Source organism: Ambystoma mexicanum, chromosome 8 (genome assembly GCF_040938575.1).
Source record: "Ambystoma mexicanum isolate Mex_15411 chromosome 8, UKY_AmexF1_1, whole genome shotgun sequence".
NCBI lineage: Eukaryota > Metazoa > Chordata > Amphibia > Caudata > Ambystomatidae > Ambystoma > Ambystoma mexicanum.
The window spans coordinates 1,042,797,190-1,042,824,751 of record NC_090929.1 but is presented as its reverse complement, the minus strand read 5'-3'; the positions used below and the strand labels follow the sequence as shown (position 1 = coordinate 1,042,824,751).

General features: G+C 49.7%; 1 protein-coding gene across 1 annotated transcript in view; it reads left to right on the top strand.

Annotated features, from left to right (window-relative positions):
• Window positions 1–27,562, top strand: part of POLR3A (RNA polymerase III subunit A) — a 1,042,059-nt gene that overhangs the window by 273,336 nt on the left and 741,161 nt on the right. Inside the window, exons 11-13 of the mRNA XM_069611006.1 lie at window positions 19,544–19,684; window positions 20,374–20,443; window positions 20,818–20,945. Of these exons, the coding sequence (XP_069467107.1) occupies window positions 19,544–19,684; window positions 20,374–20,443; window positions 20,818–20,945 (339 nt within the window). The remainder of the gene's footprint in view (window positions 1–19,543; window positions 19,685–20,373; window positions 20,444–20,817; window positions 20,946–27,562) is intronic.

Genomic DNA, 27,562 nt, shown 5'->3' with positions numbered 1-27,562 from the left:
ACCCCTGCCGGTACGTGATGCACAAGATGGCTGTGCTGTACGCCAATCACTGATTGACAAATACTTCTGAACCACAGGGACTTTGATGGATATGTGTGAGTGCTACACTGAGCACTGGGTCCATGTGGACATGCACACAGGGTATGTGGGGAGTTGTGCACTGTCATGAATAAAATGAACACACACGAAATTAACAATGTCCAGAAATTAAATGATTTTGCACACAATGGGTGTATTAATGAAAACTACAGAAAAGTGCGTCCTCCCTCCACCACTCACATGTCCTCCTTCCCCCCCAAACACCCCATACCCCCCAATGAACTCCCCATACCCCCCAATGAACTCCCCATACCCCCAATGAACTCCCCATACCCCCCAATGAACTCCCCATAACCACTAATGGACACCCCCTTAATCCCCTATACACCACCAACACCACCCACACCCATTGTCATCCCACACTATTTGCAGGCTTTCTTTGTGTCCGGGGGCAGCATTTCGGTCTGCCTTGCACTCCGCCTTGTCATCCGCACAGGGCTGGAGGGTGCAGAGGATGCAGGTGTGGAGGATGGGGTGGATGCAGTTTGAATTGGCAAGGCTGGCGCAGGTTGCTGGTGCTGCATGTGTTGCAGGATGCTGTTCAGGACCTGCGTGACGGCCCCCAAACTGTCACGGATCATGACCGCACAGGCATTAATGGCGGCAGTGTTCCCAGCAATGGCCTGACCGATCTCTCGCCGTGTCTCCTCTCCTTCAGCCACATATTGGCGCACAAGGTCAATCATGGAGTCCTGCTTTGCCTCCACCCTTGACAGCCGTGCCTCCAAGTCAGTGGGAGCAGCAGAGGTTGAGGTTGATGCGGCTGGGCGTGCCATTGCAGGGCTGGCCTCGGGGGTGGTACTGAGGTCGGAACTGTGCAGTAGAACTGCAGGATCCAGCATGGGGCTGGAGAGTGTGGCCTGAGTGTCAGGTTGGGGGATTGACGGGGGGGGGGGGTGGCTAGGGGTGTGTGGACATTCCACATGGATTGTTCACCTTGGTCCACGTACTCCTCTGCTCTTAGATCAACGTCACTGAGTGGGGCTGCGGCTGCTGCCTCACCCACTGAGCTTGTGGCAGCGGACTGGGTGCCATCAGCCTCCCCTTCGGCTGTTGTTGGCAGCTCTGTGGTAGCAGTCACGTCCACTGCTGCGGTGTCCTCGTGTGCCTGCATGGCCTGAGCACCTGCCCTGGATTGGACTGTGAGCCGCAGTGCTGCTCGGAGGTGGATTGGTCAGTGGCCGTCGGTCTGGCCCTGGACGTAGAAGGCCTTGTGGATGGGTCCTGACTCGCACATCTCCATCAGTGCCTATGGGGGAGGAAGAGATGCAGGGCATCAGTGACGCTATTACATGCAAGAAGCATGAGATGATGCTGTACAGTATTTCATTTCTCACGCATTATAGGTGGCATTAGCCGTGGCATCTCCATTTGGCACTGATACGTACCAGGTGGTATGCCATTGTATTGGGCTTTGTGTGATGTGTTACATGCAAATGGTCCATGTGTGTTGGGTGTCTGTTGGTAATGGGATTGGCACACAGCATGCATTTCAGTGTGGCAGGGTTTGGGCCTCCATCTGGACATGGATCTGTAAATGTGTGTACGATGGGCCATGCGTTGCCTTGCCTCGGCTCACGTTCACATCAGTTATGCTACGTCATGGTTTGGCCTACTGGGGTTTGCAGGGTCACTCGTCTCCTTCTCCAGATGTCGCGGCACCCATCTCCATTTCCCCGAAGCCCTCTATCGACTGCATCTGGATGCTTGTGCTACAGGTTTCCTCCCAGCGCATGAGTTTAACCGGTGAGTGCGCACCCCCGCCTGTGGCCATGGCCTCCCTCTGATTGCTGGCCAGGATGTTCCTGACCCTGAGACGGAGGTCGTCCCATCTTTTTTTGCAGTCTTTGACTGTCCGGGGGGTGGTGCCTACCGCAGACAACTTGCGTGCTACCTCCTCCCAAATTTCCTTCTTCCTCAACTGCACCTCCCTTTTGAGGTTGTTCGTAAATACCTCATCGGCATGGGCAGCAAGGGTATCTGCCAACATATTCAATTCCTCATCTGAGAAGCGCTTCTTGCGCCGGCGGGGGGTGGTTTTTCGGGTTGCCTTGGGCAGGTTGTACACAATGGCCCTGGTGTCTCATCTGTAGCAGTGGTGGTTTGGTAGGATTGCAAAGGATTGTGTTTTTAAAGATGGCCGCTGGTGCATTTCCCGTTCCGACGCGATGACGTTACTTGCGGGTCTGGTATTACGAGCCCGGTATTCGCATGTTGTTGTTACCGGGTCGTTAAGGGATTGCTCCTTGGCGGAGGCGGTATCGGCGGGTCCCGTGATGGCGCTATCGGGGGGGTTGGAGGCCCATTAGCGGCATGGCCATTACCGGCATGGGGGTTTGCTCGCGCACTCGTAATCAGCCGCTATTAGTGGCGTCAAAGGAGCACGGACCCGCTACTTCATCCATGCCGGTAATGACCCCGTTTTTAGCGGGATTCTCGTAATGAGGGCCACTATCTGTGGATCTTAGCCTCAGTTTCAATACCCTCAACATCCTCCTATGGACTTTTCTAATTGATTGGATAATTGATTTCCTAGTCCAGGCCGGGGGAAGGAGTCTTTAAAATGCTTGCCACCATTTTGGAGTTATTCCACTCTTTATTTCCGGTGCATGAACTGGTGTTGGTGTACAGCACTGCATCTTCCGGCTGTTCCCCTGCCAGGAACATCGTTTGAGGCTTTCAGGTGTTTGAAATGCCATCACCAGGCACAGGAAAACCTCTAGTAAGTTTCCCACCTATAAAAAAAATCGTTTTTGTTTAGATAAGGGGAAGCAAAAACATTGCCTCATACCTGAAGCTGCAGCATTTAGGGAGATTATTCTCCTTTACAAGTGCTGCTGCCGGGAAGGTGTCTCTCTGAATGTGCTAGGGTTTCCCCATACCATATTTTACTCTGAATTCCTGGTAGGCATTCCAGAATCTGCTCCAGGTTTTCGAGCTCTAAACATGATGCATCCTGGGAGATACAATTGCGAAATATATCTTGTTTTTCTGGGGCCTGGTAATTACTAACTAGTAATTATCTGTGAGGGTTTTAGGATACTTCAGGGATAGATTGTCTAACATCCTGGGTGTGAATTAGGATGGACTCTCTGGTAGGGTATATAGAGAGATTCCTTTGGGTTTCGTCGGCAAGGGCCCCCTGCTTGTGAATTAATTATCCTCCTTGCATAGGATAACATTTAGGATGCTTAAGTGGTTGGCTTGGAGTGTGTGTCGGGGTCCTGTCAGCCTTACTCTCAGGTAGACAGTGGGCAGAAAACAAGGTTGGCACTAGGACATTGCCACAATGATCAGTGAAGGCGGTATTCGAGCCAGTTTAACAAAATGTAGGCCCATCTAATTAACAGGCAATCTATCTAATATCCAACTTGTCTAAAGTGGAGACAATAGAAACATGTCAGGCTCTGTGCAACTAAGTCCTTGCCTGGTTGTATGGAAAGGTTGGGCAGAGTTTCATAAGAAGATCTGATTTAAGGAGAATAATGTGGGTGCAAATCCCGAAGTGGGGCCAAATAAGAAACTGCATTATTATTGGTTGTGGAATAACCAATTGCCCAGAGTAGGTATGCCTGAATAGAGGATGTAATCTAAGAGAGGACGTAATCTAAGACCCCAGACCAAATTAATCATTTGATCCATTTAGTTATATTCCACATGTAACAAACTAGTACATGAGAAACATAATTTATGGTTGCTGATGTCTCAGAGTTGTAAATTTGGGCAAGCTAGGGATATGTCCTTTTAACTCTAGCAAAATGTATCCTTTTACCATGGGTCTTTATACCCCACCCACGCCAATGCTTGGAACGTTTGTTTTATTAGATCCCTCTATAAGAGTCTCTTCTCTACAGAAGGGGTGACTGGATTGAACAGCTACTGTGTCTCCTTGCAAAAGTGCAGTTCCACAAATAACCCAAAGTTATGCTTCGTGTGCCCCTATTCTTTTCTTCTTCCCTTTTCCCAGACCCTTTTTTCCTTTTTATTTTTACAATTTTTTTTTAATGTCCTTGTGTACTATTTGTCTGATGCGCCAAAGGCAGAGTTGTGTGGAAATAATCCTGTCCACTTGACTGATGACTAAAGGTGACCACATCTATGCTGTTGGTGCCTGAAAGGGGCCCACTGGCACTGATCTGGTCTTTTCTTTCCCTATGTCTGGATGTTTACAGCCTACTTTAGCTGAACAGATCACACTATTTGGCAGTTTTGTTTTGGTACAGATTTATTTTTTAATTTCTAATAATTTGGTATTTAGCTGTCATATACCAGACAAGTGATCAGAAGGGCAGGACTGAGCACCATCGAGTTTGCTCAAGTTTATTAAGGGTTAGTTATAATTTTGGCTAAGATAATAAACTTAGTGCACTCAAAACTTAATGTGTCATGGTCATCTAAAGGATCAATGCCTAAAAACGAAATATTCAAACTAGTAAAAGTTCGGGGCGGCTTCTCTATCCAGGCTCTTCTCGGGGTCATGTTGCAGGAGTGAGTCTTTTTACCATACTCTGGTTCCTGTATTTTATGTACCCTTGCTGACTTTGGTAACCGGTACTGCCACCACTCGTTCCTCTGAGCAGAACTCCTTTGACCTTCTCATTCTATGGCGTGGTTCTTGGACCCTGCTTTTTGGTTCTCCTAGCGTCTTTTTGGTTCTACTTTGCAAGCTCAAAGGTGTTCTGGAATCCTTATCCTTTGTTCAGTCTCTGGTTATTAGCCTGGCCTCTGAAGACTCGCTCTGGTTTCGACAAATTAAATTGTCTTCATTCCAGATGCCTTGATGCCCCGCAGCTGTTACTGGACCTGGACAAGGATGTGGCACTTTCAATGCGTTTGATGTGGCCCAGCAGAGGGTGTTCGGATGCGAGGGTAGCAAACTACACTGCGCTTATTCCACACCTGCAAAAACCATGCCCCAAGACCCAGCCCTTTGGTATTTCTGGTCTCTACACCTCTCTCCTTCTTATGGGTCTCCCCCTTTATCTCTCAGATCAAGTTTTCAACAAAGTCTTCATCTTACTGTTCTATTACTCTTTCTTTTCTCTTCCACCTTTGGTCTACCCCACTCACTCCTACTTTGCCCCTTTGGACAACTTCTCTTCTTCAAATGTACACTATTTGTCTCTCATCTTCCGGACTTCTTCACTCCTTCACATTTGTTCCTCTCCAGCTAAACTTCTCCAACAAACTCAGAGCAAACTCTCAGAATGTTCTCATTTCACATGCACCTGACATTCCCATTCCCCCTTCTGATAATCAACATTTTCTACCTCTTGATCATTTTCTGTGGTCTGCTCCCGAGTGGCTCCTGCTTCTAATTCCAGGATGTCCTCTTTGTTCTCCTCTTTACACTACCTTCCACCTAATCACATCTTATCACATCTTGATTTTCAGCACCCTCTTCTTCCTCACAATCACTTATTTTTAATCCCGCCTGATGTTAACCTATTCTTGCAGTCAATAGTATTCAGATTTTTGAAGCCAGTTGTGTTTCTCCTCCAGCTTTGGGTATTTTAAGCTCCAGTTCCTGCTCCTCCTTCCGTCTTCACATGGGTTTCTTAACTCCTTCCTCCGAGCACCAACCCTTTCTGACTGAGAGCCTGGACTTCTGTAGTTCTTTAGCCGCCTTCCCTTGGTTTGGCCTCCCTGCGAGGGCATGCACCTCTGTCAGGAAATTGGCCAAGATCTGGGATTGTTTAGGATTGTTAATGAGACCCTCTCTTTGAGCTGAACTCTGTCAGGGTCTGCACATTTATTGGCATTTTAGTAATGAACTGGTATTGGTTGAGCTTAATAGGTTCACATGGGCTCACAGAGGGGCTGGGAGGTTGGACCAAGCCTTCAAATGGTTCACCATCTTAGATTTTACTTGTACCTGTGGTAATGCTGTTTGCTGATGTTCATTGTTTGGAATTTCAGAGAAGCACACAGAAGCAAATGCTCTTTTCCCGCTTTCTGCGTTCCTGATCTAACAGAGCAGTAGCGCTCTTACACAACATCACTCTGCAATCCAAGTAGGAGATTTTATGTTGTTGCCTGAAAATGACAGAATATGTGTGAAATAGGACACCTAACCGGGTCTTTCCAAAGCTAGACCTGCCGGAGAGGCAGGTTGTGGGAGTTGGCAGGGCCCCAGTCCAGGTATCAACTTGTCTTGCCCAATGCCTGTACTGCACAGTGCTGGCCTGTTTCTTTCTATTTGTTTCAGAAGGACTACATCATCCAGAAGGCCTAGCAGTGGAGGAGCAAGCAACCCAACCAAGAAAGACAGCAAGGAACTGCAGGACTGCGAAGCCAACCGCACAGTAAACTTGCAATCCTAGCACACTACGCAACAGCGACAGTTCTCTGGCCTGCAGCAGAACCACAGAGTGGTCTGCACATTAAGCGCCAACTCGGACGTTCAGCATGATACAAACTGCAATAGCTGTCTTACCTTCAACAGGGCCTTGGAGTGGATCCCACGTCATACCAGATACTCCATCGGCTCTAATACAAACTATGACATGTATGATAATTGAGAGGGCTGCCATTTTTTTATGCACAAGGACCCGCCTATGATGATGTGTTTGCTTACCTGTAACATGTCCACTGGGGAAAGAAAAATAAGCAGTTGGCCTGTCGTACCAGCTGACGGAGCGAACCAGCAAAGGGGTAAGTGTGGAAGATAAAAAGGGGCACAGGAAACAGGACAGTGTGGGTTGTTCTGTTAAGGTCAAGAGAGAAGGGGGAGGAGAACCAAAAGACCAAGAGGAGGGTAGGACAGTACACGGGAGTGTGGAGAATGGCTGCTGAAGGACTGTGGTGAGGTATTGGTTGGTGGGATAAAGCGGTACTTCGATGTGACACAGTGTATGAATGAGGCTAACTAGAAGGTGAGTGAGAAATTTAAAGGAGGGTGACTGAGGGAATAAGTGCTGATAGAGTAGTAGCAGCGAGAAGAAAGTGGCACCATGGAGAGAGGAGAGTAATCGTAAAGAGCTAAGAGTAGGAGAGATGAAAGAGGGAAAGAAAGGGAGGAGAGTAGAAGAAAGGAACGTGAAGGGTAGAACATCATGGCAGGGAATACAAGCGCCCAAGTGGGACGCGAGTATCTGCAGGGCACCTATTCTTTACTAATTGTATTGTGAGACCTAGATTAGGATTTCACTTGGATTGTTCCCAGAGGGAGACCGAGAGAAAGGATGTTCAGGCTTAGGCCATGCCGACCAGCTAGTCCGTACGTAGCTAGAAGGGATAACCAATCTCGTGTGACCATCTTGGTATGGAGGGATGCCGGGTCTACGGCGGTAACCACTCCATGTAGACTAGAGAGAGAGTGCACTTAGCTAGTTCCATTTCAATTTCTTTACTCAAAACCCCTTGAACTGTCTTCAATCAGTTGCTGTGTTTTTGAAGCCATCTGTGACATGGGAAGAATGTCTCCCACAGCCAAGGGAGATGTTAAGGATAGTGCAACTGACCACAACCGGCCCAATCCCAGGGCTGCATAATGTGACCTTAATGGGGATGAGGAGGTGATAGTCCCCCCCACCCCCCTGGGGCTCTGCACTAGTTTAGACAGGTTTGAAGGTGGGAGTACCTGAAGGGACCCATGTACTGATTGGCCCATAAAGATTCCCTGGATGTGGGAGCTTGAGTTATCAATGGTGATTACAGAGAAGGGAAGGTGGTAGTTCTCTTTAACCTAGGGAATCTCACCTATTGATTGTTTATTTATAATGTGCTTATACACCAGTGTTTCAAAGCGCAACCATGCATGGGAGAGGGAACATAGGGAACACAAGACAAACGATCTTACTAGGCATGGTACATTCAGATTATGCAGCTGAACAGAAACAGGAAGAGCGTGGGGGGGAGGCAACCAGGACCAAGTGCGCCCAGTCCAATCAGAACCTGGGGTAAGTGCAGTGAGGTACCACTCTCATGGGTCATAACCGAATTGCAGTAGTGCTGCAGTAAGTGCAAGGCCCAGGGGCAAGCGCAGGAGACTGGCGAGGAAGCTTTGGGACCTGTGAGGCTCTGAAGGTGCACCAGGCAGTGAAAATTAGCAGAAGTAGAGGAGAGAGCAGAAATAGGTGGTTGGGAGGGGGAGAGAGAAGGAGGAGGCGAAGAGGAAAGTCTTCAGGAGTTTCCGGAACTTAAGACGATCCAGCTCAAGACAGAGACGCAGGGAGGCTGTTCCAGAGGAAGGCACTTGCAGTCAATAAAGATCTCCCCCTCCCCACCTCTCTTCTTGGAGAAGCGGCTCACCTGCAGAGAGTTGGAGGAAGACGAGCAGAGGGCTCGGAAGGTGAGTATTTAGGAAGAGAGCGTTGCAGATGGAGTGGGCCCAGGCCCCAGAAAGCCTTGTGGATAATGCAAAGGGTCTTGAACTTTATCCTTGCAGCCATGGGGAGCCAGTGAAGAGATTTAAACGTCGGAGAGATGCGGTCCCTGGGCTTGATGCCAAGGATAAGTTTTGTGGTTCAGTTCTGGATGAGCTGAAGAGGATGGAGGGTAGAATAGGGTAGGTTGAGAAAGAGGCTGTTGCAGTAGTCCAGCCTAGAGAGGACCAAGGCTCTGGAGACGGTGAGAGGGGGATGAGGGGGGGTGGGGTGAGAAAAGGTAGAATACCTCTGAGAAGGTGCAGTTGGTAGTGGGGCTTTTTGGAGATGTCCGTGATGTGAGACAAGAAGGATAGAGTGGAGTAGAAGATGACCACCAGATTTTTCGCCTCGTTAGTAGGTGGAGGCGCAGGACCAAGGGAGGCCGGCCAGAGAGAAAGAGGTAAGGCGGGAGCAGGGGTCCAGATGCGGACAATCTCTGTCTTACTGGTATTGAGGCAGAGGTCATTTGCAGCACACCACGCCTGAATTCCAGACAGTCGGGTCGGAAAGGAATAGGACGGTAGCATGAAGGAGAGCTGCATGTCATACGCGTAACACTGAATGTTGTAGGTGAAGGTGGCTATCATATGGGCCAAGGGGGCCATGTAACCATTGAAAAAACAGGGGATAGGTTAGATCCCTGGGGGACACCGCACATAGAGAGTGATAGGGGAGAGGAAGGACCCCAATTCCACCTGGGATGGGCCGTCGGAGAGAAAGGAGGTTAGCCATGCCAGGGCCCGATTGATGCCAGGGCATCACAGATACGTGCGATCAGAGTGTTGTGGTTCGCTGTATCAAAGGCAGAGGAGAGGTCGAGTAGAATGAGGACAGAGGGAGAGTTAGAATCAAGGTTTGAGAGCAGATCTTTACGGGTGTTCAGAAGAGCAGTTTCCATGCCTCTGGATGCTCTAAAGCCAGACTGGTGGTCATGGACGCAACCAGCAGATTTGGTGCGGAGGGTAAGCTGAGAAATAGCCAACGTCTCCAGTAGTTTGCCCAGGAAAGGAGTGATAGAGTTTGGGCGATAGTTTGCCGGAATGGAAGGGTCAGCAGAATGTTTTTTGAAGAGAGGGTGCACAAGGGAGTGGGTGGTGGTGAAGAGGAGGTTGCAGAGGTCGGCCAATGCTAGGGCGAGAGAGTCAATGTTGTCCTTGATGGTTTTGGGGGGACAGGGGTCCACCTGTTTGGAGGAGACTTTCCTAGACCAGACTTGTCTAGTGACCTCCTCAGGTGTGACAGGGGCGAGAGAAGAGATAAGGGGAGGGGCAGGGGTGGCCAAGGGCGGTTCAAGAGATGTTGGTGCATGTGGTGGTGAGGGAGGGAGAGAGGATAGGATGTCCTGTGTCTTTCAGGTGAAGTGTGCAGCCAGGGCCGAGCAAAGGGCATGGGTGGGTGCAATGGTGTAGGAGGCTGCGGTAGGGTTGGCTAGTTGCTTGCAGACTTTAAAAGGTACGGCTGTGTTATTGGATGCTGCAGAGATGCAGGCTTGAATAAAGACTCTTTACTCTTACGTCCCGTCCCCTTTCCTCCATACTGTGTGGGCGTCCCTTCCAAGGGACGGAAGACGGAACCTTTTCCACCAGAAAAAACCTTCTTCCCCTTTAAATTTAGAGGCGCGGCCCAGGGAGCATGCGCTGTCCTGACTCCGCCCTCCGGCGCCATACCTCAGTCCCCTTTTTCACATCGACGGGAACGGGCCGAATTGACCAGTGCTCCTGGGTTTTGCTTCGGCCATGTAATTCCACACGCAAATACTTCTTTTTTTGTCTTATCTATCCTATCCTCCCCGTCGCATGTCGACTTCTATAGGGTTCAGCGGGTGTCCATCCTGCGACAGGGTCTTCCCAACTTCAGACCCCCACACCCTCTGCCTACGTTGCCTTGGCCCAGACCACGGTTGGCAATCATGTTCGACATGTGACTCGCTGTCCTCAAAGGCGCTGAAGAACCAACTAGCCAGGTGGAGGGAGCTCTTCCAGAGGTCGCCTCTAGAGGATCTCAAGAACTTTGTGAAGCATCGAACCAAGCCCAAGGTATTGGTGATATTTTCCATCGCACCCCGCAAGGGAGACTCCTTCCCAGGGACTCTTCCGCGTGGGAGGGTCCGGCCAGGTCCTTCTACCAGCATGTGCACTAAGGTTGCTTCAGCTACCGGCCCTCGGGTCGAGGGATCCTCGTATCCTCCCGGGTGCTATGTTGAGGGACCGGAAGGTTCTTTTCCCACGTCTATACCCGAGGGACTCTGCCCTTTTACCGGCACCATAGCCGAGGGGCTACGCCCTAATACCGGCAATACGTCCGAGGGGGCGCCTAAATGCAGCTCTACCGACCCCCCCCCCCCCCCGGTCGAGGGTGTCGCACCTACTGGGCCTAGGCCCAAGCAACAGGGTAGGCCTCGTGATCCACACGTAAGAGTCTTGTATGAGGCCGGGCCCAGCGGGCCGAGCAACACGTCGCAGGCTGCTCGATAAAATGGCCGCCGTGCCAGAAAGGGGCACCCGTCCAACGCCATTCCAGGAATTCAGTGAAGAACGAGTGTCCAGGTGGGACTGGCCTCAACCAGATACGTGGCCTACAGTCTACCCCTCATTTGCGCAAGGCAGCTTTCCTTTGCGTCCATATGGGCCGAGTACGCAGCAGCTCCAGCAGCTCCCCGCTACCCCGTCGGCACCCCCAGCCACCTCTTTGGTCAGTGAGGAGGTGCTCTTTGAGAAGTTGCTCAGCCTCATGAAGTCGCCTCAGATGGGGGTTATCATCAAAGACGCCATCAGGGAAGTCATCCCCGCAATGCTGGTGGCTGCACAGATGCCTCCACCAATGGCCCAGGCGCAGCCACCTCCTCTGGCCCCCCAGCCGTCGTTACAGGGGGCTCCACCGCAGCCTCTGCCACCTCCTCAGCCTCTGGCCGCGGGCTCTGTACCCCAGCCTCCGGTGCCAAATACTCCTCCTCCCCAGGACCCTCCAGATCTGCAGGATACGGATGAGGAGGATCCGGACACGCCATCCTCAGCCAGGGCCTTCCACGAACGTTTTGCTGGTCTGGCGGAGTACCTAGGCCTCCTCCAACCCGAGGTGGAGCAGCCGGCAGAGGGGGTTCTGGCTGAAGTCCTCACGCGACGCCCCTCTGCCAAATCGGGGATTCCTATGCAGACCGATGTAGTCTCCCAGGCCAAGAAGGGCTGGCTCAAACCCCACTCGACCCAGCTGGTCAATCGACGCCTGGACGCCAAGTACAGACAGGTGGAGGGGGATACACTCTTGCTGTTGGCCCATCCTTAGCCACACTCTTCGGTGATCACTGCGGCATTACTATTCTCCAAGCCCCAGTCATCCTTGGTCGCTTCCTCTGAGGCACTGCTAGGCAAGAAGGAGAAGATCTTGGAGGCATATGGCAAGAAACTCTATTCCAACGGCTCTTTACATCTACGTCAAGCCGATGCCATGCTGGGGGCCGCCAACCAGAGATTATGGGAGGAAATTGTGGACTTCCTCCCAGAATTCCCCACCCAGAGCCAATCACGCTTTAAGGCGGGGCTAGCTGAAGCTAAGCCGGTGGCGTATGACCTCATGGAATCCACAATTGCTCATATCGATACCTCAGGCCGTGCTATCTGTATTGCCACGGACATGAGAAGGACACCCTGGCTCCGGGCAACAAAGTTCAACCTGGATGTCCTGGAGCGCATCCTAGATCTACCGTTCGAGGGCGGGGGGACCGCTTCCACTCCTCTACGGACCAGGAGCTGGACAAAAAGAAAAACGGCAAAGTCTTTATCCATTCTAACAAAGCCCATGCCCAAATCGTACACCCAATCTCAGCAGCGCTCGGAAAGGGGTCATACATATGGAGGGTTACGCGGCTTCCAGGAACGTAGATCCAGGCAGCCGGACCACTCGCCGTCTCAGAGCCGGCACAAACAACAAAATGGGGTGGGGGAAGCAAGGGCTTTTTCCAGTCCCCCTCCTCAGTGACAGCTTCCGAGGGAAAGAAAGCATGACACGCCCCTTCGGGTCTACGTGTCTCCGGTGGGGGGGCAGGCTTGCTCTCCATGCACATTTCTGGCGACAGAATTTCAGGGACCCCTGGATCCTCTCCGTAGTATCCACGGGGTACCGCCTTCCTATCCCAGCCTCTCCTCCCTCTTCCCCTCCACTCCCACAGGTTGGGACAGCAACTGTTTTGGCGGAGATCAGGTTGCTCGTAGAGAGCCAGGCAGTGGAGGAACTCCCAGCCTCTCAGCGAGGCTTTGGCTTTTACTCCAGGATTTTCGCCATTCAGAAGAAGAACCAGGCAGGCCTGAGAGTTGTGCTGGACCTTTCCACCCTCAACGTCTCCCAACCCCTGCAAAAATTAAAGATGGTTACGCCAGCTTTTATAGCGGAGACATTGGACAAGGGAGGCTGGATGTGCTCCCTGAACCTGAAGGACGCGTACTTCCACGTCCCAATTTGGCAGCCCCATCGTTCTTTCCTACGGTTCAGGATCATGGACTACCATTTTCAATACAAGGTCCTTCCTTTTGGCCTCAACTCGGCCCCCAGGGTCTTTACCAGATTCATGAATGCCGTGACGGCCCTCCTCCGACCGTAGTGCCTCCATATCTACCCATACGTCGACGACTGGCTCGTCGGGGCTACATCTCCGGAAGCAGTTCGCCACTCTTCCCATGCCCTTATGAACATGCTGCACGATCTGGGCTTCTCGCTCAGTCACAGCTGAAGCCTACGCAGACTCTGACATTCCTGGGCCTCATCTGGGACACTTGCTCTGAGAAGGTCTTCCCGTCGGAGGACAAAATCTCGGCCATCAAGAAAGCCACCCCCCACTTCCTCAGCAGAGAAGTGACCTCGGCATGGTGGTACCGGCTTCTGGGCCTACTGGCAGCGGTCCTTCGTGGCCTCATGGAATCTGGAGCGGGGCTCGAAATCCGAGATGATCAACGTTCCTCCATCTCTCCACCCGGACCTAACATGGTGGTCCAGGGACTACAACCTAAGGACGGGCAAGCCCTTTCGTCCGCCCTCTCCGCAGGCCACCATCACCACAGACTCCTTGCTCAAGCGCTGGGACGCCACCCTGGACGATCTCTCGGTCCACGCCACCTGGACTCGACAGGTGCAGGAATACCACATCAATTGGTTGGAGCTGAACGCCATCTTTGCCACCTAGTACAACAAGAAGTGTCCCCAGTCGCATCCTGGCAAGGTCAGGGCCCCGGCTCTCTGGGCGAAGCATTTTACCTCCAGTGGACCGACATGAAAGCCTATGCCTTTCCGCCCGCTCCCCTGACTCCTCGTCATTCTGATCGCTCCATGGTGGCCGGCCAGGCCATGTTTTTCGGAGCTACTCAGCCTCTCGGAGGTGCCCCCGATTCACCCTTTGATGGGCCCAGCACATCTTCTGGCACAGCAGGGGGGCAGAGTCATCCATCCTGTGCCAGGGAAACTAGCCCTCAACGCTTCGGCACCTAAGCCTCTCCCAGGCCAATCTGGAGATCATATAGGGCACCAGGAACAAAGCCACCAGGGCGCAGTACAAAAGCAAATGAACCAGATTCTGCCACTGTGCAGACTCCAAGGGTATCGATCCATTGGCGTGCACTTTGGACATGCTCTCCTTTTCGGCGCACCTCGCTCATTCAGGCGTGCAGGTGGACACCTGCCGCACATACCTTGCAGCCATTGGGGCTTACAAGAACTCGGAGGAGCTAACAACATTGAATCTTACATTCCTTCATACTGAAGAATTCTAGGAGAGACCATTGATCTTCTATGTCTGATTTAGGCATCAATGTTTTGTCATTGAAACTTGCTTTATTTTTGTTAATGAATTATTGTAGGAATATTGGTGAAAAACGAAGTTTGGGAAAATTTGTATTGTGAAAAAGTAAACCGACTTATTTTTGCATATTCTTGAATGTTTTCTTGACTGATTTATTCAGCGTTGATGGTGTGCAGGGGATGGGAGTGTCTATAGAGTAGACACTTTAGTTTCTAGGAACTCGGAGGAGGGCATTTTCTCCTCCTCCAACCCTATAGTCAAACATCTGACGGGGTCTCGCTATGCTCTACCCGCCCGCCAAGAGGCCGCACCCTGTGTGGGACCTTAACATAGTCTTGGCCCCCGTGGCACACCAACCATTCGAGTCCATGGCGTCTGTGAACATCAGGCTGGTCACCATCAAGACGGCTTTACTAGTCGGTCTTACCTCGGCTCGCAGAGTCAGTGAGATCCAGGTGCTGGTCGCCTCTGAACCATATACCACCTTTCATAAGGACAAGGTAGTCATGCGCACGCACCCAGCATTTCTGCCCAAGGTTCCGTCTGCGTTCCACTTGAATAAGGAAATCGTCCTTCCTACGTTTTTCCCCGATCCAAAGGATGAAGCACAGAGTGCTGCACTGCCTGGATGTCAGGCATGCCCTAAAATTCTACTTGGACAGGACCATGGGCTTCTGCAAGTCGGACGCCCCGTTTGTCACTTTCGGAGGCTCAAGACCAGGCTATCAGGCCTCTAAGGGTTCCACATCCCTCTGGATGGTCTCTGCCATCAAAGAAGCGTACGAGGGCGAGCACAAGCCACTTCCGACCAACATGCATGCCCACGCAGTCAGGGCCAAGGCAACAGCCATCGCATTCCAGCGCCATGTCCCTTGGCAAGCCATAAGCAGGGCGGCCACTTGGGCCTCTCCCTCGGCTTTCTGTAAGCATTACTGTTTCGATGCCGGCTCTAGATCTGATGCAGCCTTTGGACAGGCGGTTCTCAGGAACCTATATGCTTAAGGAGGGTCTCCTCTCTACCCTGGGGCTACATTCAGTTGTAATCGTCCATACAGTGTGGAGAAAAGGGGACGGGATATAAGAGTAATTATAAGTTAGTCAACGTAGTGACTAACGTACTCTTAGTCCATAGTCCCCTTTCCTGCATGCGTCCCACCAACCTCCCCCCTAATAATACTGTTGTCTTTAGGCAATGTTAAATCGATTGTCGACGCGTCAATGGGGACTGAGGTGTGGCGCCGGAGGGCGGAGTCAGGGCAGCGCATGCTCCGTGGGCCGCACCCCTGCACGCCTCTAAATTTAAAGGGGAAGAAGGATTTTTCTGGTGAAAAAAGTTCCGTCTCCTGTCCCTTGGCAGGGACGCCCATACAGTATGGAGGAAAGGGGACTATGGACTAAGAGTACATTAGTCACTACGGTGAGTAACTTATAATTTCCTTTGGAGCGGATGCCTTTGAAGGAGGCAGTAGGCCAGTTTGTCAGAGGATGCATCCGAGGAATCCCATTTACGTTCAGCTGCCATGTACCAAGAGTTGTACTTTTTGGTAGGCTTCAGTCGTACCCTCATGACGGGGGCATGAATATCAAGAGTGTTGGAAACGGAGAGGTAAAAGTTAGAGAGGGCTGTGTCAGGGTGGGAGTCAGCCACAGGAGTAGAAGGAGCAGAGTAGGTGGAGGCAAAGGCAGCTACTCACACTTGTCATGGGTTGAATGACCTTGTAGACAGTTGGCAGTGTCGGGCTTACCGATGCAAGAGGAGAAGAGAGCTTCAAGTGAGAAGAGAGTCCAGGAGAGAGAAGTAGTGACATGGATAGATAGAGGCCTGTCAGTTGAGATGAAAGCATCCAAGGTGTGGCCAGTGGTGTGCGTTGGGCCAGAGGGTAAGCTGGAAAGAGAGTTATTCGCAAAGATTGAGGAAAGGTCCTGAGGAATCGGGCGAGTCAAGATGGATGTTGAGATCACTCAGTAGGAAGAGTTGAGAAGAGGAGGAAAGGAGAGAGGAGGCCAGGTAAGCCCATTCCGAAAGGAAGAGGGAGGGTTGAACAGGTGGCCGATAGGTGGCCAGCAGGAGTGAAGAGCTATGAGAGAGGGAGAGCCTGCACACCAGGCACTCAAAGGATGAATAGGCCTGAGTGGGAATGACAGACAAGGGATCCACTCATTGAAGAACATTGCTACTTCCCCACCTGGTCTGTTTGGTCTAGACAGAGAGAGTATCTTGTAGCCTTCTGGGAGAAGTGTGTCAAAACTTGTGACAGGGCTATCCTTGAACCATGTTTCAGTGAGGGCAAGAACATCAAGATCCAAAAGTTCAAGGAGGTTGCAGATGTCAGAGGAGTGTTTGACAGCTGAACGAGTGTTAAGCCTAGCGATGTGGAGCAGATTGCCATCTGTGAAAGACTTACAGGGTGGAGGGGGAGCAGGGGAGTGATCTCCCCATGAGTGGTGTGAGAGTGCCTGAGGGACAGAGGTGGAAGGGGGAGGAGGAGCCAAGGCCGGCAAGGGAGCCGGGACCGCAGTGGTTGAAAAGGGAACCAGTGCAGGAGGGGCTGCAGGGGGCAAGGGAGCCCCAGATATGGTGTTAGTGGGTGGCAGGTTCATCAAAGAGGAGGAGGCTGACAAGGTTATCATTGTGGCGAGTGGTGGCAAGGAGGCCATGACTAGGTTAGAAGGATGGTTTGGAGGCACCAAGGGAGCCAGTGTGGTCACAGCTGGCAGGGGAGCCAGGGATACTGAAGGAGATGGGAGGTTGATAAGGCAGGGGAGGAGCCTATCAAAAGGTAGAAGGTTGGGTTGAGGACCCTGTACCATGATGGTACCATTGCGGTAGACATTGATGATGACCGTGTAGGTGGTCCTATGTCCTAAAACCCAGCCAGCTCATAGTTCATTTGCTATGCAAAGGTTCTAGGTGCCAGAGATTGAAGAAGTGGAAGATCTTGATGAGAAAGAAGAAGCTGGGTTTGGGGAAAATGGCCGAGGCACAAAGAAAAGACTCTCGCCTCCAAGTAGCCCCTGAACCCGTTCCCCATCTGGAACTAGCTCGTAAGAATTTAGTCTCTGAAGCTGAGAGCCGAACTCTGAAGATCACTCGCACCACCCATTTAATTGACAGGAACGGGCTCCTATACCGAGGGGGTGCAAACCCAAGGAAAACGTTACCAACCATTAGCAGGCCTGGTCCCAAAGTAATTCTGTAAGGCGATGACGAAGTTAGCCCATTCCAACCTAACGGCCAGACACCTAAGCCTAGAGAAGATGCAGAAAACCATCCTCTGCTGATTCTACTAGCCCGAATAGTATGCCATGGTCAAATAATTCTGTGCCACATGCCGTAAGACCTCACTGGATGATGTGCCCACACTCCCCCTCCAGCCATTGCCTAGCATTGAAATCTCATTTACATTATAGGCATGGGAATGGTTGGGCCACTGGAGCCCTCAAAGACAGGAAAAAAGCACATCCTGTTGATATTGGGTTATGCCACCAGGTATTTGGAGGCTTTTCCCTTGTAGAACAGCACCAAGGGGATCCTCAAGGTGCTCATATCATTCTTCACCAGAGTCTGCTTCGCGACAGTTACTCACTGACCAAGGTAGTAGTTTCATGTCTAAGCTGATGGGTGAGATGAAGGACCTAATGAAAATGAATACCCTGAGCATGTCAATGTACCACCCTCAGACCAGCGGACTTGAGCTCATTCTAAGGAGGTTGGTCGCTGAAATGAGAAGAACTGGGCCCTTTTTGCTGTGAGAAAAGACGCAGCAATTATCTGAGATTCTCTGGTGTATGGCTGAAACACGGGATGTGCCGGACGTTATGAAAGAAGACTGGAAAGGGCATGTGAGTCGACAAATCTATCACCCAATGGTACAGTGCACCAGGGAGTAAATGGAGAAGGTTCAAGACCTGGTCAAAGATCACCTTCAAGTAGGACCGGCCCGCCAAGACAAGGCGTACAATAAAAATGCAAAGTTATGCACTTTTCAAGTAGGGGACAAAGTCCTGGTCCTACTACCCAACACCCAAAACAAGCTATAGGCGAGATAGCGCAGACAAAAGGTGATCACTTTGGTTGTGTCTCACCTCACTTATAAAGTCCCTCAGGCTGATGGAATAAAACCATCCAGACTCTATCAACGAACGAGCTGAAAGCCTAGCGAGAGAACAGCAACCCATAACTCCTAGCCCTTTACAAACACAACACACAGGTGGCTCCCTTATCAGCTCATGTCACCAGGTCACCCCACCTTAAGACACAAAGAATTGGTTGAGTTGCGAGGAAGCTACCCAGATGTATGCTCTCTAAAGCTGGGAAAAGTAAGATGGGTGGTGCATAAGATTCACTGTGCACCACTACAACCCCAGTAGTCCTCCGATTAAAACTATACCGACTCCCAGAGGCCAGGAAGAAGATAGTCAAGGCGGCGTTAAAGAAAATGCTGTGAGTGGTCTTCTCCGATCATGCTGGTGCCGATTCCTGACAACAGTTTGAGATTCTGTATATACTTTCGAATAGTAAATGAAATCTCAAAATTCAAAGCTTACCCCATGCCCCAAATAGAATATTTGGTGGGGACCCTCAGAGGGTGTAGGTGATGCATATTTCTAGTGACCATCTTGGGGTTGAGGGATACCTGGATAAGCGAGGAATCCACCCAGTACCGACTAGATCGATATGGATGGCCCTTAGCAATCCTCTTTTCAATTTCTTTAATAAAAACCCTTGCATTGTCTTCAAGAGTTGGTGTGTTAGGCCTTCTGTTAAAACTTTGTACCTAGGATTGTTGTAAATGTGTGGGTTGGTGACTTTTCTTGAGCCAGGGCACCATTTGGGTGTCCAGGGCTGCTGTTCTTGTTGTTATCCAACCGACTGTCCCTTGCCTTATGATGGGTATGTAGTGGGGTGACCAGAGGACGCTCCATGTACTACCTCAATCCCTTAATCTACTCCATTGGGGGTTGTCCCCAGTGTAAGGTAAGGGGCTTCATCACTCAAAAAAAGTAATTGGTTTGTCCTTGTTCCCTTCCCCATAAGTTGCTCTGTTACTTCATGTGACCTCATTTACTTGCTGTCCTATCACTGAAGGGATATCACAGAAGGCATTGGTAGGAAGGGAATGGAAGATCCATTGTGGTCTGTTTTGCTTTTCAGGTTGTCTTTCAGGCCTCTTTGACTACCGCTGTCCAATGCTTCTGTTCACTACCTCATGGCTTTTAAAGATGTTTAATGTGTATCTTAAACGGAGTTACTTGTCATCACCTCATATTTGTGCTGTTGTCTTTGCAGGCCCGGGTGAAGCCACACAGGACCTTCCGGTTCAATGAATGTGTCTGCACTCCATACAACGCTGACTTTGATGGGGATGAGATGAACCTCCATCTCCCTCAGACTGAGGAGGCCAAGGCTGAAGCTCTTGTTTTAATGGGGGTGGGTGTTGAATTAATAAGGTATAACATTCTAAACAAGCTCTATGTTGCATGTGCCCAGATATAACCGCAGACACCTTCCCATAAAACTCCGCATAACTATATTGTTCTTTGTGCAGAGTACAAATTGAAACAGGCAATCCATAAACAACTATGTATACAAACAGTAAAAATTTGCAACTGCCTAGGCCCATTCCGAAATTGGATTGTACCCACAACTGCACATTAGGGTCTTAAAAGGCCTAACATCTTAACCTAAATAAAGGTAAAGAACCAGCAAAGGGCCAGAAAAAGTGAGCCATGTGCCCCATTAGGAGATGACAAAAGGGCAAAAACGCACAGTCTCACACTGAGTGCCCTCTCAACAACATTGGTGAAACGGTTTCAGCATGTGGGAGGGGCGTGCACATTAAATCACAGTAAAACATTTTGTTACTGCAACTGTCTCACATATGGTAATATGTCCCAAAAATATAAAATTGACTTTTCAGTGGGAGATCTTTGCCTGTATGTAGTATTTAAGGCATATAGTAGATGCTGAATGAGTGAAGAAACCATCACATGCAGTGTAAATGAGTCTGGGAGATGTTTTCTTCTAGATAGCTAATAGTCTGTGAGGAAACTTTATACCAGAATGCAATGCAATAAAGAGGAGAAAGCTCTAACCCTTCATAGTCTTTCTTTTCACAGACTAAATCGAATCTGGTAACACCAAGAAATGGGGAGCCTCTGATTGCTGCTATTCAGGATTTCCTGACAGGTCTGTACTTTAACTTTCCATGCTATGTTCTTGCTATCCTTCATGCACCGTAGTACATTCTTGTGGGCAGTGTGCTTATGTTTGCCAGGTCTGTGCTTTTTTTCCCTCCTGGCTGTGTGCAGTTGTTTACTGGGGTATGTATCTTTTGGATTCACCCATTTTTGTATTTTATCTTTTCTGTCTGGCGTTGGGCTAGCCATTTTGTCCTTGTCGTGGGACCGTTGTTTGAGTAGAGCTGCGGGGCATGCTTTATTAAGCCGCTGTCACACTGTGTATGGATGCAGCAGTCTGCAGTGTCTCAAATATTTTTATTATGCAATGCTGAACTCCTGTTGAATTTTATTGATGGCAACTAACTGACTTTGCATTCACAGGTGCTTACCTCCTGACATTAAAAGACACTTTCTTTGACCGAGCCAAAGCTTGCCAGATTATCGCTTCTATCCTCGTCGGTAAAGATGAGAAGCTAAAAGCCCGTCTGCCTCCACCTGCCATTCTGAAGGTTGGTTACAGCCATGTACATTTTATGGGTTTTTGGGAAAGGTTTCTCTTTTAGGCAACTTTCCCTCTATTCTATGCACCCCTCCACACACCCAACATTTTTTCTTTCATTTCTGAACCTGTCCTGACTTTTTACATGGAAGTGAAGCCTTCAGCTTCACTCCCCTGTCCTTTTGCTCATTTGTCACGGGGAAACTGATCAGTTCTTCAGACTGTCAGTACAAAGAAACTTTTTAAGAGCGCACACCATCTTACAATGTCGTGCAGTGGGAATATGTTTGTATGACACTGGGGAGTTTTGTTTACTTTTATAAGTGCCTAAAGACAAGCTGGTGGCAGCAGATACATGTTTACTACCATTTTTGCAGTATTTGTAGTGTGCTGTGATGAATCAGAGACGATTCCCCCAGAAAACCTGCCATTGACCCTTTTCATGTGGCCAAGGAAAGGCAGACACTTTCTGATCCTGACCCTGGGGGTGGTGTTCTGCGGGAGGATCACATGAGGGGGGGGCAGGTCAGGAGGAATGGGAAACGCTCTCTTACAACTTTCTCTGAGGAGATCGAGGGCTCACCTCCGTTTCCTTCCACTGAGGCCAGAAACCTCAGGGTCATCTTCAACTCCTCCGTCTCCTTTACTCCTCACATCCTGGACCTTGCCAAGAAGGCCCACTTTCAGATGCAACTTCTTAGAGGCATTCTCCCTTTCCTCACCTTCCCCCAGAAGCTTAATGTCTCTAGAGCTATGGTCCTCTCCAGGCTAGACTACTGTAACAGCCTCTTCCTCAATATGCCTCTTTCTCAATCTGCCTCTTTCTTCGCTCTGTCCTCTTCAACTGATCCAGAATACGTCTGTGAGACTTATCCTTGGCCTCAAGCCCTGAGATCGTATCGCTTGGCTCTAAAATCTCTCCACTGGCTCCCGGTTGCTTCAAAAATCAAATTCAAGACCCTCTGCATCATCCACAAGGCTGTCAGGGGCCTGGGACTACGCTACCTGCAACTCTCTCTCACTAAATACTCTTCTTGCAGATCCCTTTGATATTCTGGCTCCAACTCTCTGCCGATCAAACGCTTCTCCAAGCAGATAGCTGGGGGCAGATCTCTCTCCTCAGCTGGCTCCCTCCTATGGAACAGCCTCCCTCTCTCTGTCTTGAACCGGAATACCTCAAGTTCCACAAATAGCTCAAGATCTTTCTCTTATACTGCTCCTTCCTTCTCCTCCTCCCGTACTAACCATCCCCTTTGTCGCTGAGATTGACGGCCTGGTCCCTCGTGAGTCCAATAGGGTCCTGGCCTTCTGCCCAATCACCCCCATTGTTCCTCCTGCACTGCCCTTTGGGCCCACACCCGCCTGTCCGGTGCTCTTCCCCTGTTCTGCACTTAACTGCTTGCTGAGATCACTGCTGCAGTGAATACTTCTTGTCAAACCGGCTCTATCCCCTCCGAACTCAAGGCCGCTACAGTGATCCCATTGCTTAAAAAACCTGCACTTGATTCTTTGGTGTCATCAAACTACTGCCCTATTTCACTTCTTCCGTTTCTCATGAAACTTCTCAAATCTGTTTCCCCCTTGCTCTCATCCTTTATGGAGTCTACTAGACTTTTCGATTCTGCCCTATCTGGGTTCAGGCCAGGTCGGGAGACTAAGTGTGTCCTGGTCTCAGTTCTGGACGACATGGCCAGGCTGGTTGATGCAGGAGGGGTGGGGGCCCTGATTTTATTAGACCTATCATCGGCATTCAACACTGTCGACCACCCCATCCTGCTCGACCGCCTGGCACAAGTCTGAATCTCAGGCCAGGTCCACGCCTGTTTCACCTCCTTCCTGGCCAATAGAATTCAAATTCTCTCACTTCCTCCGTTTCTTTAATCTTTTTTTTCTCTCCTTTGTGGTGTTCCTCAAGGCTCCGTCTGGTCCCACATTCCCTTCAATATTTACATATGGCCTCTTGTGTGTCTCATCCGTTCCTTCAGCGTCAAATGTTACTCATATGCTGACGACACTCAGATCCTGATCCGATTAGACCTTGATCAGGCGGAGATGTCGTAGTGCCTGAGGGGATGTCTGACAGCCGTGGAAGATTGGATGAACCACAACTGGCTGAAGTTGAATGAGGACAAGACTGAGGTGCTCGTGGTGGGATCCCCTCCCGACCCCTCACTCTGGATGTCTTCTTTCTGGCCTGCTTCCTTGGGTCCCCTCCCGGGCCCAGCCTACAAAGTGAGGAATCTAGGGCTAATAATTTCAGCTACTCTTTCCATGGAGTCCCAGGTTGCCACTGTTTGTAAAGCAGGGCATTATCATCTATGAATTCTTAGGAAGGTTCTCCTATTAATTCCTGCTCATCTCCATCGTCCTGTTGTGGCTGCGATTGTGCTCAATCGCTTAGACTATTGTAATTCCTTTTATCTAACTCAACCTAAGGGACTTATCCAGCGGCTTCAACGGCTACAGAACATGGCTGCCCGGTTCGCCACCAGCTCTCCTTTTGGTGCCCACAAATCTCCAGTGTTGCGGTCCCTGCACTGGCTACCGGTTGCCCAGCACATTGTTTTTAAAACTGTCTGGTTCATCGCGCTCTTCAGGCCCAAATGGCTGAATATCTCTGCGCCATGTTTACGCGTTACCTTCCGATGCGTTCTTTGCGCTCTGCAACAGCCAGTTTACTTGCTGTTCCTGTTTTCCAGCGCTCCCGCTGTGGTGGGTGTGCTTTTTCTGTTGCAGCAGCCAGACTTTGGAATGGCTTGCCGTTGCACCTGAAAAACTTGGAAAACCACTTTGCCTTCAGAAAAGCATCAAAATATCATCTGTGTTAGCTCTGTGGCTGTCGTATACACTGACCCCTCTCCTCCTGCAGCGCCATGCCACCTTTGATGAACGTGTGCTTTATAAATATGCTTAACATAACCTGTTGGGCAGTAGTACTCCCTCTCCGCCTGGATGTCTCCGCCCATGCACTTAGCTGTTGCCTAGCCCCCCGCCGCCCTACGGGCACCTCTGGCACTTCCTCCCCTCTGGGGCCCTAATAGCACTTACCCCCACGCCACCTCCCCCTTTTAATTTCCTCTTTCTTTCACTGCGCTTGCTTGCTCCGAATGTCACAAGGCCTAGTAGGACTGCTGTTAGTTTTCTTTTTATTCATTGTCAATTTAATTGTCCGTTTGCTCCCTTGTTTCTTTCCCTTGTGGCGCTTTAAAACACTGAAGCTGTGAGAAAAACTGATTTTTACACTGGGCTCCAAGTCCCACAATTCCCAAAGTACTGGGGCGAATAAGAGGGCTGCAGAGACACGAGACTGCAAGTGGCAGCCTATTAGTAATAATGACCCTCACCTGAGGGAGACTTGTATAAAAAGCCCCCTCGGGTGCAGGCCATAGAGAAGGAGAGTAGCAGCTGGAGGTGGAATAGTTGTGGAACCTCCACATGGAAGCAGAAGTTAGAGGAGAGAAGAGACGTTGGGGTCACTGTTGTGAGGCGAATGGATGTCGGTCCTGAGTGGGTCGCCTCTTTCCAAGACCTTAAATGCAGAGGTTGTGCAGCGGGAAGCTTTGAGCACGGTTTTCCCCCTGAGAATCGCAGCTGCATAGGTCGTGCAGTGGAATACCAGAGAGCCGTGGGAGCCAGGAGAGTTCCTTTTTCAGCTGACGTGAGTCACGGAAAGCCAAGAAGCAGAGGTTGCCGGACCGCTAAGGAAATATGAGCAGTCAGAAATTTGAGGCAGACATCTTTTGTGAATGTTTTTCAAAAGATGCTGTTTTATCAACTTAAAAGGGTTGGATAAACGCCTTACTATCCCTACCCTGACACGGATTTCCCTGCCTCAAACTAAAGCGAACACTCTAACAAAAGGATTCTGTCCCTTACACTTGAACATACACAACTTAACAAATAGGGCAGTTCAGTAATAACCAATGCAATAGTTATCTTCAGGCCACAGACAATAGTTTATCCTTCTAATCTGGATGAATTCCCCTTCCCCAGACTTGAGCAGGATTTGGTTTCAATTTTCCAAACAAAAGTTCAGGAAATCATGTCTATTAAAACAGTTCCATTTCATGTCTCTTTGTTCCACAGCGTTAGTAAAAGTTCCAAGATAGTATTCCACCAGTAGTTCACAAGTGTACAACCAAATTCCCTTCTCTTTGTAGCAAAACCTTTTTAACAAACGTCGTCTTCACCTTATCATAATTTCTTTCTTCATTGGTTTCAATAAGAAGGTCTTTGTTATGTAAGGGAGGCATGGTATCACAAGTATGACACTGACACAAGAGCTGCAAGTTTCAAACCCTTTATTACATTCTTGGGGTTTGGGAAAACTCCTACTTTTCCTTATAGCTATGATGGGAGTAGTCTCTACCATCAAATAATAAAGAAAACACAGTCCTAGTGAGTGTATGTCAAATCAAAATAGCCTTTACTAAAATAAACCTAATGCCTGCCCTATCACTTATACAAAAATGTTGTAAAGGGGAATGTGTATGCAAAGGAAAGTCGGTGTTATAGCATAAAGGATCTAGGTAGCTGAGTCAGCTCTCCTCCCCATGTTGGACAGCACATAGTAAGGCGGCCCCCGTAGACAGGATGACACACTCTGGCTCAGGTTATCAAAAAAAAGGCAGTTCAAAAGGTGGGTCGAGGCCCACTTGGCCTTCACGTTAAAGTCACTTATTTTCAGTTCACCAAAGGTTCTTTCACAGTTCAACAAAAGTTCACGTTGGTCTCCCTCTGTTGGACATTGACCTCTCAAGGTATCAACAGTTCACGTAGGTCTCCCTCAGTCAGGCTCGGACCATTCAACAAAAAGTACCTGATTCAACGTGGATCTTTCACTGATGTCGAAGACTTATGAGTGTGCAAGGCTTTTTCCATAGACCTCCGCAGGACCACTTCGATTTTCACTTCAGCTCTCCCTTATTGTATTTGCCCCAGTGTCTTTTGGTAGTTCCACAACATAATCGGAAAAGTTCAAAGATTCTCTTAAAGCAATCACCTTTTATCTTCTCCTTTCGACGGGATTAATCTTGACCATTGCGCATTTCAGAGTTCGTTCACTTACAAGACATCAAACATTTCGCACAGACTTTTGAGTGGGCGATTTCCTTTCGCCGGACCACTCTGCTACTCTGGCTTCACAGTTTTGGTAACTTTAAAGTTCACTACTGGTTTGCTTTCTTTTGCGTCTCATCACGCACGCAACCTTCAATTGTGAGATACACTGTTGCGGCTTCAATCTTTCCTTAACACAAACTGGCCTTTCATGTCTTTCGCTAACTCACCGGTTGTGGGCATTCCTTTTCTTTTCTCTGCAGCTTTGATTCACGAGTCAAGGTTGATACCACAGGCTTGGCCTTGCCTCCCCAACTGTGCCGTTCACCCAGGAGGGTGCTGACGTCCTCGAAACACAATGCAGGCTTCTTCTTGTCTGGGATTTGGCTTTCTCCGCGTATCCTTCACGGTTTCCCAGAGGCAATGACCTCCTGCAGGGATCTTCAGGGTTTCTCTACCCCTCGCTCTGGTCCCTCGATCGGTCGTCCTGCTCCAATGGGCTTGCCTTTCCCCCGGAAGATCTGCTGCTCCTTGTGTCTCACCTTGCTCAGATTGTGTCTCAATGTTCCTCCTTTTATCCGTGTGGGGGGATCTACTGGGTATCGGATGTATGTGATTAAGGTCAAAAGCCTGACTTTGCCTGACCTTATTAACGGGACATGTCCAATGAGATATGCAAGTGTTAGCCTTTTTACTCTCCGTCCTGCCCGGCCAGTGTTTGTGTAGAAAAGGGTGGGGGGGGGAGGTTGGAACATTGGAAAATCCTATAAAATAGGATGGGGTATGGGCACGGGAAGGCAGGGGGGATACTGTGTTTCACCATCGGTTGCTTCACCCTTACTCCCTGAAAAATCCCCCACCCAGGTGATTCTCCTGCACTGGTCCACCCCCAGGGTCTGGCTCCAAAGGCGATGCCTGGGGAGTTGAAGGGAGGGAGGGAGGGAGAGAGGGACAGAGAGAGGTATCTCGCTCTGGGGACTAGCAAGTGAGACACCCTTTGCTTTGTCAGTTATCAGATTTCAACCATAGTACTCGAAAACCACTTAGTTGACAATGTTATGAACTTCTGTAGTAGTTCATACAATTCTTGTTTCAATATTATCAATTTGTCAGGATGCTTATGCTTTAATTCACCAAGACACTTCAGTGCTTTTCCAACTGCTTCCAGATTATGAACCACAGTACTTCAATACCTTCCAACTGGTCCATTCATCTGCCAGAATTGTTACAACAATGTTCTCTGTACTGCTCCCTTGCCAGCACAGATCAACGTACCACAACACTTCCTGACCTGGTGTACTCTCCTGCCAGGCAAGAACCAACTACTACTCGTAGCTACTGGTAAAGAGTAAACATATTAGCAATGTCTTGTCTTGTGTTTCACACATTTTAAACATATGCATTGTTTTGAGGGGGTACACGAACTACACTGGTGCGCCTGTGTATCTTCCACACTGTTTGCAGTTTATGCTCCTCTCCCTCTGAATATTTTTTCTCAGAAGGGCAGCCTGCCTGCTGCCATTCTTGTTTCTCCCCTTTTCTGTCAACCAACTACTGATAAGAATTCTC